At 42.0% G+C, this 15,172-nt stretch overlaps 1 protein-coding gene across 1 annotated transcript in view; it reads left to right on the forward strand.

The window, feature by feature from the left end:
* Positions 1 to 348: 348 nt before the first annotated feature.
* LOC126456738 (Down syndrome cell adhesion molecule-like protein Dscam2) overlaps positions 349 to 15,172 on the forward strand; it is a 427,689-nt gene continuing 412,865 nt past the window's right edge. Inside the window, exon 1 of the mRNA XM_050092487.1 lies at positions 349 to 543. Coding sequence (XP_049948444.1) covers positions 349 to 543 — 195 coding nt within the window. The remainder of the gene's footprint in view (positions 544 to 15,172) is intronic.

A 15,172-nucleotide genomic window follows, 5' to 3' on the forward strand; every position in this document is an offset into this window, starting at 1 on the left:
TGCTGGTTGGCCTGTTAGACATACCACACTATGTATGAACTCAGAATTTGTTCTATGATTCGAGAATAGATGGACAACAAAGTTATTCGACTGTACTTTTGTGATTCATTGCACGTCACGTGAAGTCTCTGCGACGTCAGTTATCCACAAACTGTTGCTGTGATAAGTTGCATAGTTACTGTGGCCGAAATAGAGCTGTGTGAGGAGAGTTCGTCTATGTATAAAAAAATGGTTTCTGATAGTAAAAGGAATTTATCGACGAATAAAATCAGTTTATAGTAATGATTATGTGGATGATAGACCTGTACGCGGCTGGGTAAACAGACGTAAGGTGATGGATCTGGAACAATGGATTTGAGTGACGAACACCACAATGCAAGTATGACCATTGATGAGCAGACGATACTGAAATTCACTACAAAACCACATCCGCAGTACAATATGGATTTGGTGACACGTGGTTTCTTTGTGTTCCCTAAAATGGAGGAAGGTCTAAAGAAGGTCTTCGTGGACACTACTTCCAACGAAGAAATCCAGACTGTGGTAAGGATCTGGTTGCGAAAATAAGATGTGAAGTTCTTCTGTCGTGGTTTCATGAAACTTGCTTACCGTTAGGAAAAGTATAGTCAACTATCTGGCGATTATGAGAGACTGTTATTAAAAATACAATTAAAAAGAAACTTTGTGTTTCATTTTATAAGATATTCCAATAGAGCAACTCATACTATGTGGGTATTCAGGCTTCATAAGTTCAATAAACCCTCTACTCAACACACTGTTCACCACTAAAAAACCTGACAACTACAGAAAATACGATCAAAACCCAACACACACACACACACACACACACACACACACACACACACACACACGCAAGCACGCACGCGCACACACATACACACACACACACACATGTGCAAATACGATAGGCACACAACACCCTTCTCCAGAAATCCCCCTCGCTTACACCCATCGAACACTGTAACGCGCAGAAATTTCTTAGGTCACCTCCTAAGTATTCAAATTTCGTTGCTCTTGATATCATAAACAAGATGACGTAAAAAGAACGCATGTCAACAAGTGTTGTGGCTGTCAGTTAAACAAGGTGACGTTCATTGGAGCTGCAACTCAAACTACAGACTTGAGAGCTCAAAAAATGTACACAATGGCAAAAAAAAAGAATTACCTAGAAAGGAATTAAAATGAAATTCCATGCGATCAGAAGTTTTATGTTCTTGTTAGTCATTACAAAAACGAGACAAATCGACTACAAACTTGGCAGTCTGAATACAGTGCGGTTCCTTTGTCAGATGTATGTACTCTCCTGCTTGGGCTTGTTCATACGGACTGATATGGTTGATATAGTATCGTACTCCCACGATCATTGCATCGTCTCCTTAAGTACGCTGATCCCAAACTGACTCCACACAGCCCAGATATTTACACTGATATGGAGTTAGACTTCCAAATGGGTCAAACCTATATTCTATGGCTGACAGGTGGAGGGCCTTTCAAGCCAAGGTACCATGGAAATAATCACAAATAACTCAATTCCGAACACTTAAAGATACCACAGAAGTTTTATTTGAGCAAACATAAATCAGTCAAATAAAATGGTGTTAAATCACGGACTACCTTAATTCGGGTCGTGGGACTTATGTTTTGTGGCACACCACCTGAAGCTGTATGGCAATTCTAACCAACCTTAGTGCTATTCTAATGCATTATGGGTTAGTTCCGTGAGCCACAATGTCGCCTGTCACAGTTTCATTACTGTTACTCTGTTCTATACACAAAATATTATGGAAATGAAATGAGCTACACTTTGGTAATTGGGTCCCACTAAATTGGAATCTGACTTTAAAATTCGTATGTCAGCTCCAGTTTTCGAAGTGCAGCCATTTCGCTCTTTTGTCACTAAATATCGAGTACCATATACAACCATTTGGCAGCACTCCCTGATAAAGTCCTCATTCTCACAGAGCGGTATCACCACGTGATCGGGTACTCCCGCGCTCGTGTTCCCCACTTGTTCAGTAGCTTTGTGGACACATAAGAGCATTGTGGCAAGCATTATAAATAAGACAGTGTTCTTGTGTAGATGTGTCTCAAAGTGCTTCCGTAATAACTCTGTTGCGGTATGCTTCCTGCTGACAACCACTATTTACGGTCAAGTTCAAAGTGGTGATGTGTAAATAATGCAGAAAAATCTGTTGTTTTGTTTTTTTTTTTTTTTTTTTTTTTTTTTTTTTTTTTTTTTTTTTTTTTTTTTTTTTTTTTTTGCGAAGTAACATCTACTTCCAGAAAGTGATCACATAGGCTTCAATAAAAGAAGCCTGATTCTTAACCACTGAAGAGCCAAATAAACTGGTACACCTGCCTAATATCGTGTAGGGTCCCCGCGAACACGCAGAACTCCCACAACACGTGACATGGACTCAACTAATGTCTGAAGTAGTTCTGAAGGAAACTGACACCATGAATCCTGCAGGGCTGTCCATAAAATCGTAAGTACCAGAGGGTGGAGATCTCTTCTGAACATCACGTTGCAGGGCATCCTAGATATGCTCAGTAATGTTCGTGGCTGGGGAGTTTGATGGCCTGCGGAATTGTTTCAGAAGACTGTTCCTGGAGCCACTCTGTAGCAATCCTGGATGTGTGGGGTGCCTCATTTTCCTGCTGGAATTGCCCAAGTTCATCGGAGTGACGAATGGATGCAGGTAATCAGACAGGATGCTTAGGTACGTGTCACCTGTCAGAGTTGTATCTATACGTATCAGGGGTTCCGTATCACTCCAACCGCACACGCCCCACACGATTACAGAGCCTCCTCTGCTGACATGCAGGGTCCATGGATTCAAGAGGATGAGGTTGTCTCCATACCCGTACACGTCCATGTGCTCGATACATTTTGAAACGAGACTCGTCCGACCAGGCAACATATTTACAATCATCGACAGTCCAATGTCGGTGCTAAGGGGTCAGGCGAGGCGTAAAGCTTTCGTGTCGTGCAGTCATCAAGGGTACACGAGTGGGCCTTTGGCTTCGAAAGCCCACATGGTTCGCACGCTGACAGTTCTTGATGGCCCAGCATTGAAATCTGCAGCAATTTGTGGAAGAGTTGCACTTCCGTCACGTTTAACGACTGCCTTCAGTCGTCATTGGTCCCGTTCTTGCAGGATCTTTTTCCGGCCGTAGCGATGTCGGAGATTTGATGTTTTACCGAATTCCTGATATTCACGGTACACTCGTGAAATGGTCGTTCAGGAAAATCCCCACTTTATCGCTACCTCGGGGATGCTGTGTGCCATCGCTCGTGCGCCGACTGTAACAACACTTTCAAACTGACTTAAATCTTAATAGCCTGCCATTGAAGTAGAAGTAACCGATCTAACAACAGCGCCAGATACTTGTCTTATATAGGCGTTGCCGAACGCAGGGCAGTGTTCTGCCTGTGTACATATCTCTGTATTTGAATTCGCGTGCCTATACCAATTTATATGGCACCTCAGTGTATTTTGGTTGTAAGACAGGGGACCAAGGCAAACAACGGGCACTGCGTGGCTACTGGACTACGGATTCGCCCAACCTGAATGCATGAATGAATAGAAAAGGACGTCATATGGCATTTGGAGTCCCAATGACTTGGAGACAGCCCACCAACTATAATACCGATATATTCCGTATAGTGTACCCTATAAACAAAAGTATCTCCAAGAAGAGCAAATCAACACTTGGATACCCTTAATTACCCTCTACAATTAGCCCTGTACCTCAGAACAACGATCTCTCAGTTCATGAATCCCCAGAAAATGCTTCTCTGAGCTTTCTTTCCAAGCATATTATACAGGAATCGTAAAATGACGCAAATGGGGACTCAGTGACCTCATAGAGGACCTATAACTTTCTAAAAATAAGGCAGAACTTTAGAACTAGCTGTTACAACAGAGGGATTATGTAAACGAGGCCGCAAAAGTGACAACTTGACGCACTATAACTAAAGAAATTGAGCAGTTTTCCTAACTTGAGTGGGGGGGGGGGGGGGGGGGGAGGGGGGCTCACTTTCTGCAAAGATTTAATTGATCTAATGAAGGCATTGCAAATTTAGCAGAGTCCTAATCAATGACAACTCTTCATCGACGGTTAGAAGACAAGCCTTAAAGCAGTGCTTTCACATAACAGAAAACAGTTTCCATCCGTTCCTGTAGAGTATGCCAAAATAGAAAAGAAATATATACGAATATGGGAAACATTCTGACAGGAGTAGAGACAGCAGTGGGAAGTATGTGGGGATTTTAAAGGTATTGCGATTTCATTAGGAGGGTAATCGGGCTACACCAAATAGAGTTGATTCCTTTGAAGGTGGGATATCCGTCCTAAAGATAAAAACTATTCTCAGAAATGTTGGCCCATGAGACAGTCATTAACATGAAAAGCATGTTCTAAAAACCAGTGAGAGTGAAACATTTTCCCCCAGTAGTACATATAAAACTGGGTCTTATGAAAGATTTTGTCAAAGCTGTAGATTGTAATGGCTCTGCATTCACTTGCGTACGTCAAAAGTTCCCCAGTCGCAGTTTTGAATAAGTGAAAGCAGGTGCATTTTTTCGCCCACATATTAGACAGTAAGTCAGAATTAGTGCTAAATGATAAGGAAGAAAGAGCATAGCAGTCATTTAATATTAGCAATGTCATTCATAATTAATCAGTATCTTATGGCTACAAATAAGTACTGGTAGATTTTCGTACTCCATTGGCAGAGTCATTACAGCACACGTATGGTTAGCTTGGTAATTTTTGACGCGTTCATTCCATACCAGGGTTTCTTATCTAAAACTGGTGCATCAACAAAAACTGCATCATCATCATCGAGACGCCCTGTATTCTAAAGGGAAAAAAATATTTCGTGAAAAGCGAGAGACGGATTTAAACCCTACTCCATAAATCCGAAGGACAGCATAATGTAACCACCTACCAGCAGCCTGACCGTCTCGCAAATACACTAGACATTCCTGCTAGAGTAGCTCTGAAAATTCCCAACCCGGTTTCTCATAAACGAGGGGCAGACGTGCTAGAAGCCGAAATAGGTGGTGACTGTACAGGGTGTTACAAAAAGGTACGGCCAAACTTTCAGGAAACATTTCTCACACACAAATAAAGAAAAGATGTTATATGGACATGTGTCCGGAAACGCTTAATTTCCATGTCAGAGCTCATTTTAGTTTCGTCAGTATGTTCTTCCACGTACGTTCAATGGAGCACGTTATCATGATTTCATACGGGATACTCTACCTGTGCTGCTAGAACATGTGCCTTTACAAGTACGACACAACATGTGGTTCATGCACGTGTGAAGTACGCTTCTCAACAACAGATTCGGTGACCGATGGATTGGTAGAGGCGGACCAATTCCATGGCCTCCACCCTCTCCTGACCTCAACCCTCTTGACTTTCATTTATGGGGGCATTTGAAAGCTCTTGTCTACACAACCCCCGTAACAAATGTAGAGACTCTTCGTGCTTGTATTGTGGACGGCTGTGATACAATACGCCATTCTCCAGGGCTGCATCAGCGCATCAGGGATTCCATGCGACGGAGGGTGGATGCATGTATCCTCGCTAACGGAGGACATTTTGAACATTTCCTGTAACAAAGTGTTTGAGGTCACGCTGGTACATTCTGTTGCTGTGTGTTTCCATACCATGATTAATGTGATTTGAAGAGAAGTAATAAAATGAGCTGTAACATGGAAAGTAAGCGTTTCCGGACACATGTCCACGTAACACATTTTCTTTCTTTGTGTGTGAGAAATGTTTCCTGAAAGTTTGGCCGTACCTTTTTGTAACACCCTGTAATTGTGCGAAATTCCTTTCGAATTTACTACCCAGAAGTTGTCGACCTCTCCTTTTAACCGTGTACTTGAAATCCAATCTTGACTGTTCGGCTCTTGGTAATACAGATTCCGCCATTGCTATTCTCGTAGGCACGCTTAGCGGCGAAATGAGCAGCGGAGGAAGCTCATTCCGGCCGCAGCGCGGCGCGGCCGGCCGGCGTGATCTCATATCCCTCAAATCCCACAGGGAAGCTCATCCGCCTGCGGCGCCCGTTCCAATTGCCCTGCCTCTCCTCCTTGCCGGGTTTCTTTCGCGGGAAGGCAGCGGCGGCCCTCATCTACTGTCCTCGGCGACGTGACTCGAGTGCGGAACCGCGGTGCGCCGATGTGGTCGCCCGCCGGCCGGAGTCCTCCCCTGAAGATGAATGGGCTGCTCGAAACAACTTCTCCCTCACGGCTGCCGAAAGCAGGCTGAGGGAGTGGAGGCCGAATCTAAGGAGAGTAGTTACCTTACCGAGAATGCCTTTCAGGAGTCTGCAAAAGCTAGAAGCTGTTGTCTGTTTATCAAAAAGAAGAAGCGATCGTATCTACATCTACATGATTACTCTGCAATTCACATTTAAGTGCTTGGCAGAGGGTTCATCGAACCACAATCGTACTATCTCTCTACCATTCCACTCCCGAACAGCGCGCGGGAAAAACGAACACCTAAACCTTTCTGTTCGAGCTCTGATTTCTCTTATTTTATTTTGATGATCATTCCTAGCTATGTAGGTTGGGCTCAAAAAAATATTTTCGGATTTGGAAGAGAAAGTTGGTGACTGAAACTTCGTAAATAGATCTCGCCGCGACGAAAAACGTCTTTGCTTTAATGACTTCCATCCCAACTCCCGCATCATATCTGCCACACTCTCTCCCCTATTACGTGATAATACAAAATGAGCTGCCCTTTTTTGCACCCTTTCGATGTCCTCCGTCAATCCCATCTGGTAAGGATCCCACACCGCGCAGCAATATTCTAACAGAGGACGAACGAGTGTGGTGTAAGCTGTCTCTTTAGTGAACTTGTTGCATCTTCTAAGTGAACCTGCCAATGAAACGCAACATTTGGCTCGCCTTCCCCACAATATTATCTATGTGGTCTTTCCAAATGAAGTTGCTCATAATTTTAACACCCAGGTACTTAGTTGAATTGAAAGCCTTGAGAATTGTACTATTTATCGAGTAATCGAATTCCAACGGATTTCTTTTGGAACTCATGTGGATCACCTCACACTTTTCGTTATTTAGCGTCAACTGTCACCTGCCACACCATACAGCAATCTTTTCTAAATCGCTTTGCAACCGATATTGGTCTTTGTATGACCTTACTAGGCGGTAAATTACAGCAACTAAATATCATTTTTTTTTTAATTCTTCTGATGCACTGTTAAATACAGCTACCGAAAATGACCTACAAAAGCGTAATCGCTTCAATACCACGAACATTCACACACATTAAATCGTTTATTGCAATTCAGAAAATTTTTAAAAATTATGTTGAAAATGGGCGTCTTGAACGTCTAAGCATATTTTCGCTCCTGAAATCACATTCTAACTTACTTTAGGCAGAACTGAAACATCGATTGCTTCGATACGTCGTACGATTTTCCTCTGTTAATCTACCGTTTTAGGGGAGATTTCGTATACTTTTTCTTTCAAGTACCACCACAGAAAAAGAAATCGCAAGTCCAATGAACTATGTAGCCATGTAGACACCAAACTTTGGATTCATTATATTTTTTCTGTGAAGGCTTCATGAATACGACGCAGCGATTGATAAACATTTAGCAAGTAGCTCCATGTCACTGCAAGAGCAGTACTACATTTAAAGTTTCTTTAACTGAGAGCAGAAGTTCTCGAAAATTTGAATCGAAAAGTCGGTATTGACAGTGGCTTCAATGAACTCTGGGCCGATAAATCATCAACGAGAAACCGAACATCAGAATCTAGAAGAGTTGTTTCATGACAATATGAGAGTTTTCTCTAGACCCGTAGCCTCTAGTCCAACTACTGACAGAAATGCGAAAACAAGCTTTGTAACTCATAACGCTCAAGTTCATCAGCCACAATCTTCCTTAAGTAACCTCTCCAATGCTTGCCTTCATTGCGTTATCATCTAGAAGTAATGTTTGATCACGTGTGATCCAATAATATTTCAGAGTGATAAGATGCTGTTGTTGTTGTGGTCTTCAGTCCAGAGACTGGTTTGATGCAGCTCTCCATGCTGTTCTATCCTGTGCAAGCTTCTTCATCTACCATCTCCTGCAATCTACATCCATCAGAATCTTCTTAGTGTATTCAACTCCTGGTCTCCCTGTACGATTTTTAACCAACATGCTGTCCTCCAGGGCTAAATTGGTGATCACTTGATGCCTCAGAACATGTCCTACCAATCGATCCCTTCTTCTAGTTAAGTTGTGCCACAAGCTTCCCTTCTCCCCAGTTCTGTTCAGTGCCTCCTCATTAGTTATGTGATGTACCCATCTAATCTTCAGCATTCTTCTCCAGCAACACATTTCGAAAGCTTCTGTTCTCTTCTTTTCTAAACTATTTATCGTCCATGTTTCACTTCCATACATGGCTACACTCCATGCAAATTGTTATAGAAAGACTTGCTGACACTTAAATCCGTACTAGACGTTAACAAATTTCTCATCTTCAGAAACGCTTTCCTTGCCATTGCCAGTCTACATTTTATATCCTCTCTACTTCGACCATCATCGGTTATTTTGATCCCCTAATAGTAGAACTCATCTACTACTTTAAGTGTCTCATTCCCTAATCTAATTCCCTCAGCATCACCCGATTTAATTCGACTACATTCGATTATCCTCGTTTTGCTTTTGTCGATGTTCATCTTATCTCGTTTTTCAAGACACTGTCCATTCCGTTCAACTGCTGTTCCAGCTCCTTTGCTGTCTCTGAAAGAATTACAATGTCATCAGCAAACCCCAAAGTTTTTATTTCTTCTCCATGGTGTTTAATTCCTACTCCGAATTTTTCTTTTGTTTCCTTTACTGCTTGCTCAATATACAGACTGAATAACAACGGGGATAGGCTACAACCCTGTCTTACTACCTTCCCAACCACTGCTTCCCTTTCATGTCCCTCGCCTCTTATAACTGCAATCTCGTTTCCGTACAAATTGTAAATAGCCTTTCGTTCCCTGTATTTGAACCCTGCCACCTTCAGAATTTGAAAGAGAGTATTCCAGTCAACATTGTCAAAAAGTTTTCTCTATGTCTACAAATGCCAGAAACGTAGGTTTGCCTTTCCTTTATCTATCTCCTGAGATGAGTCGTAGGGTACTACCTCGTGTGTTCTAACATTTCTACGGAATCCAAACTGATCTACCCCGATGTCGGCTTCTACCAGTTTTTCCATTCGTCTGTAAAGAATCCGCGTTAGTATTTTGCAGCTGTGTCTTATTAAACTGATAGTTCGGTAATTTTCACATCTGTCAATCCCTGCTTTATTTGGGATTGGAATTATTATATTCTTCTTGAAGTCTGAGGGAATTTCGCCTGTCTCATACATCTTACACACTAGATTGTAGTGTTTTGTCAGGGCTGGCTCTTCCAAGGCTATCAGTAGTTCTAACGAAATCTTGTCTACTCCCGGATCCTTGTTTCGACTTCGGTATTTCAGTGCTCTGTCTAACTCTTGAGGCAGTATCACTGTGATGTCTTCAGTCATACGACCACACCGCCGCCTGAGAGATCCATCTGCCGGATGCGATTCTCTCGATAAACAGAACAGGAGAACGGCTGTGTTAGCCAAATAGTACACAGCCAGTCGCAGTACTTACGTTCGCCGCGAGGTGCCGCTAGGACACTTCATGTGCAGCACGAGAGTAGTGCGGTTGTGCCAGTCTACAGTTCGTAGCCGCGCTCAGTGGTCAGCCAGCGCCGATGTTAGTCAACGTGTAAGTAGGCTGTTTAGGTTTTATATTGGTAACGCCACGTAATGCTCTGTATGAAAATCATTGGCTGTGCTGTGTGCAGTCTGTGGCTGGGTGGCATTGTTGTAATATTCCCCATTGTAGTGTTGGGCAGTTGGCCGTTACACAGCGCGTAGCGTTGCGCAGTTGGAGGTGAGCCGCCAGCAGTGGTGGATATGGGGAGAGAGATGGCGAAGTTTTGATAGCGGATGATCTGGACGTGTGTCAATCAGTAAATTTGTAAGACTGGATGTCATGAACTGCTATATATATATATATATATATATATATATATATATATATATATATATATATATATATATATATATATATATATATATATAATAACTTTTGAACACTATTAAGGTAAATACATTGTTTGTTCTCTATCAAAATCTTTCATTTGCTATCTATGCCTATCAGTAGTTAGTGCCTTCAGTAGTTTCATTCTTTTATTTAACTGGCAGTAGTGGCGCTCGCTGTATTGCGGTAGTTTGAGTATTGAAGATTTTTGTGAGGTAAGTGATTTGTGAAAGGTATAGGTTAATGTTAGTCAGGGCCACTCTTTTGTAGGGATTTTGAAAGTCAGATTGCGTTGCGCTAAAAATATTTTGTGTCAGTTTAGTGATGATCAGAATAAGTAAAGAGAGAAATGTCTGTGTACGTTCAGTTTTGCTCAGCTGTTTGAAAATCAAATAATGTAAGAGGTTTATCAGCACAGTAGTTCAATAATTTTCTAAGGGGACGTTGCAAACGTCTGCAGCTCAGTCATCGCTGCCATCAAGTCTTTTACCTCCGTTCTAAGTTAGTCTCCAAATTCATTGGATTCAACATTCAAGATTGGGAGAGATTAATTCACTGGAAGATCTGTGACTTGTAAATTATGTCAGTCTACAGACGCTTAGTCTAGTCGCGTCTTCTATAATTGTCAACCAACTGATCATGGACTGCAGAAAAGTTAAGTAATAAATACTTTCTTATTTTGTACTCCTGCTAATTAATTGTGTTTTCCTGTTGTAGCTACCAAGCAGTCTTGGTATAGTAGGACCCACGTTTCCACCTCCTTGGCTACCTCATATTTGCCACCTCATGTTTATGCACTCGATTATGATGGAAGAGTCATCAGTCACCATCTCCCATTTCATCTTCCTCTACGTCCTCTTCCATTTCCATAATATTGTCCTCAAATACAACGTCCTTGTATAGATCCTCTATATACTCCTTCCACCTTTCTGCTTTCCGTTCTTTGCTTAGAACTGGGTTTCCATCTGAGCCCTTGATATTCATACAAGTGGTTCTCTTTTCTCCAAACGTCTCTCTATTTTTCCTGTAGGCAGTATCTATCTTACCCCTAGTGACATATGCCTCTACATCCCTACATTTGCCCTCTAGCCATCCCTGCTTAGCCATTTTGCACTTATTGACGATCTCATTTTTGAGACATTTGTATTCCTTTTTGCCTGCTTCATTTACTGCATTTTTATATTTTCTCCTTTCATCAATTAAATTCAATATTTCTTCTATTACCCAAGGATTTCTACTAGCCTTCGTCTTTTTACCTACTTGATCCTCTGGTGTCTTCACTATTTCATCTCTCAAAGCTACCTATTCCTCTACTTTCCCCCGTTCTTGTCAATCGTTCCCTAATGCTCTCCCTGAAACTCTCTACAACCTCTGGTTCTTTCAGTTTATCCAGGTTCCATCTCCTTAATATGTGTTCTTTTTGTAGTTTCTTTAGTTTTAATCTACGGTTCATAAACAATAGATTGTGGTCAGAGTCCACATCTGTTCTTGGATATGTCTTACAATTTAAAACCTGGTTCCTAAATCTCTGTCTTACCATTATATAATCCATCAGAAACCTTCCAGTATCTCCAGGCGTCTTCCATGTATACAACCTTCTTTCATGATTCTTAAACCAAGTGTTAACTATACTCTGTGCAAAATTTTACCAAGCCGCTTTCTCTTTCATTCTTTACCCACATTCCATATTCACCTACTACGTTTCCTTCTCTTCCTTTTCCTACCACCGAATTCCAGTCACCCATGACTATTAAATTTTCGGCTCCTTTCACTATCTGAATAATTTCTTTTACCTCATCATACATTTCTTTAATCTCTTCGTCATCTGAGGAGCAAGTTGGCAAATAAACTTGTACTGCTGTGGTAAGCATTGGTTTCGTGTCTATCTTTGCTGCAATAATGCGTTCACTGTGGTGTTCGTAGTAGCTTATCCGCGCTCCTATTTTTTTCATTCGTTATTGAACCTACTCCTGCACTACCCCTATTTGATTTTGTATTTATACCATTGTATTCACATGACGAGAAGTCTTGTTCCTACTGCCACCGAACTTCGCTAATTCCCAATATATCTAACTTTAACCTATCCATTTCCATTTTTAAGTTTTTAACCTACCTACCCGATTAAGGGATCTGACATTGCTCACTCCGATCAGTGGAACACCAGATTACTTTCTCCTGATAACGATGTCCTCCTGAGTAATCCCCACCCGGAGATCCGAATTGGGAACTATTTTACCTCCGGAATATTTTGTCCAAGAGGACGCCATCATCATTTAACCATACAGTAAAGCTGTATGCCCTCGGGAAAACTTACGTCTGTAGCTGGTAGACGTATTTTTTCGTGCTAGAAGAAATTTCTGCAAAATGTTTCTCTACCGCTTCAGTGGTTCGAAGGGAAGGCTTGCGGCAATGTTTGGATTTTGAGGATATCGGAGTTACTGCATTGTTCATAAAATATTTCACGAGTCTTGTTAAAAGAACTAGTACGGATGTAAGCTTCAGCTAGACACATCCTTTGATCCACAGAATAGAGTCCACTTTATTTGCACAACAAAGAACACGACGAAAAGATATCCACGGCATTTTCAAGCTACAACTGAGACTGTGACCGTTAGAAGCGCCCCTCACGTCTTCGGAAGAGCGGGCACCCGGGCGACAGTAAAATCACATCGTGTTCCTTACGAAGCGGGGCTTCTTATACCTTGGGCATACTATATTTCGTGATTACAAAGCCCATAGTGCAAGTGTAAAGAAAAGTACAGGGTGATTCAAAAAGAATACCACAACTTTAAAAATGTGTATTTAATGAAAGAAACATAATATAACCTTCTGTTATACATCATTACAAAGAGTATTTAAAAAGGTTTTTTTTCACTCAAAAACAAGATCAGAGATGTTCCATATGGCCCCCTCCAGACACACGAGCAATGTCAACCCGATACTCCAACTCGTTCCACACTCTCTGTAGCATATCAGGCGTAACAATTTGGATAGCTGCCATTATTTCTCGTTTCAAATCATCAATGGTGGCTGGGAGAGGTGGCCGAAACACCATATCCTTAACATACCCCCATAAGAAAAAATCGCAGGGGGTAAGATCAGGGCTTCTTGGAGGCCAGTGATGAAGTGCTCTGTCACGGGCTGCCTGGCGGCCGATCCATCGCCTCGGGTAGTTGACGTTCAGGTAGTTACCGACAGATAAGTGCCAATGTGGTGGCGCTCCATCCTGCTGAAATATGAATTGTTGTGCTTCTTGTTCGAGCTGAGGGAACAGCCAATTCTCTAACATCTCCAGATACTCTAGTCCAGTTACAGTAGCACCTTCGAAGAAAAAGGGACCAAAAACTTTATTGGCTGAAATGGCACAGAAAACGTTCACCTTAGGCGAGTCACGTTCATACTGAGTTGTTTCCCGCGGATTCTCAGTGCCCCATATACAGACATTGTGACGGTTGACTTTCCCGTTAGTGTGGAAAGTTGCTTCATCACTAAACACAATCTTTGAAACGAAAGATTCATCTGTTTCCATTTGAGCAAGGATAAAATCACATAAATCGATTCTTTTAATCTTATCAGCTGCAGACAGTGCTTGAACCAATTTCAGACGATAAGGTTTCATAACTAACCTTTTTCGTAGGACTCTCCATACAGTTGATTGTGGAATTTGCAGTTCTCTGCTAGCTCTGCGAGTCGATTTTCCTGGGCTGCGAACAAATGCTTGCTGGATGCGTGCTACATTTTCATCACTCGTTCTCGGCCGTCCAGAACTTTTCCCTTTGCACAAACACCCATTCTCTGTAAACTGTTTATACCAACGTTTAATACACCACCTATCAGGAGGTTTAACACCATACTTCGTTCGAAATGCACGCTGAACAACTGTCGTCGATTCGCTTCTGCCGTACTCAATAGCACAAAAAGCTTTCTGTTGAGCGGTCGCCATCTTAGCATCAACTGACGCTGACGCCTAGTCAACAGCGCCTCAAGCGAACAAATGTACAACTAAATGAAACTTTATAGCTCCCTTAATTCGCCCACAGATAGTGCTTAGCTCTGCCTTTTGTTGTTGCAGAGTTTTAAATTCCTAAAGTTGTGGTATTCTTTTTGAATCACCCTGTATACTGGAAACAGAAACTTTCTGGCAGATTACAACTGTGTGCCGGACCGCGACTCGAACTCGGGACCTTTGCCTTTCACAAGCAGATGCTCTACCAACTGAGCTACCCAAGCACGACTCACGACCTGTCCTCACAGCTTTAATTCCGCCAGTACCTCGTCTCCTACCTTCCAAACTAGTTCTGCAAGATTCGCAGGAGAGCTTCTGTGAAGTTTGGAAAGTAGGAGACCAAGTACTGGCGGAATTAAAGCTGTGAGGACGGGTCGTGAGTAGTGCTTGGGTAGCTCAGTTGGTAGAGCAATAGCCCGCGAAAGGCAAAGGTCCTGAGTTCGAGTCTCGATCCGGCACACAGTTTTAATCTGCCTGGAAGTTTCATATCAGCGCACACTCCGATGCAGAGTGAAAATTTCATTCTATCCTGGCATCAGCTTTGTAAACTGAAAAGCGTGAGTGCCTATTCATCTTAAAACATGGCATGCTCTGTGATTCGTAATCCAACGATTGCCACGTTAAGTCCTATCATTCTTAGTAATTGTAAAACTCAGTACACATCCAACGAACACAGACGGGCCTTGCAAAAAAAACTTGATGCTGCCAAAAGCCAATAAGCTCTCTCGAGCATGTCGGGGTGCTCTCTGTCAGTGGCTTAAGCACTATTTGCCACGTCGCCTTCAACGTATTTATTTTGCAAACTATAATTAAATACTGAATATACTTTACATATTCCTGTTTCCTATTTGATACTTGCAAATTGTTTATTTTTTATTATTTTTTTATTTGTTTTTCTACCGCAAAGAAGCGAGCTCCTGAGATAATAATAAAATACTGTGTTTGCCATATTGGATTCCTCATCTGTTCCATTTTCTGTTAAGATAGTCTTCCTCAGTTCCCAGAAATCTGCTTTGATCTTTTCACTGGATATTGTATAAAAATTAA

This window comes from Schistocerca serialis, chromosome 1 (genome assembly GCF_023864345.2).
Source record: "Schistocerca serialis cubense isolate TAMUIC-IGC-003099 chromosome 1, iqSchSeri2.2, whole genome shotgun sequence".
NCBI lineage: Eukaryota > Metazoa > Arthropoda > Insecta > Orthoptera > Acrididae > Schistocerca > Schistocerca serialis.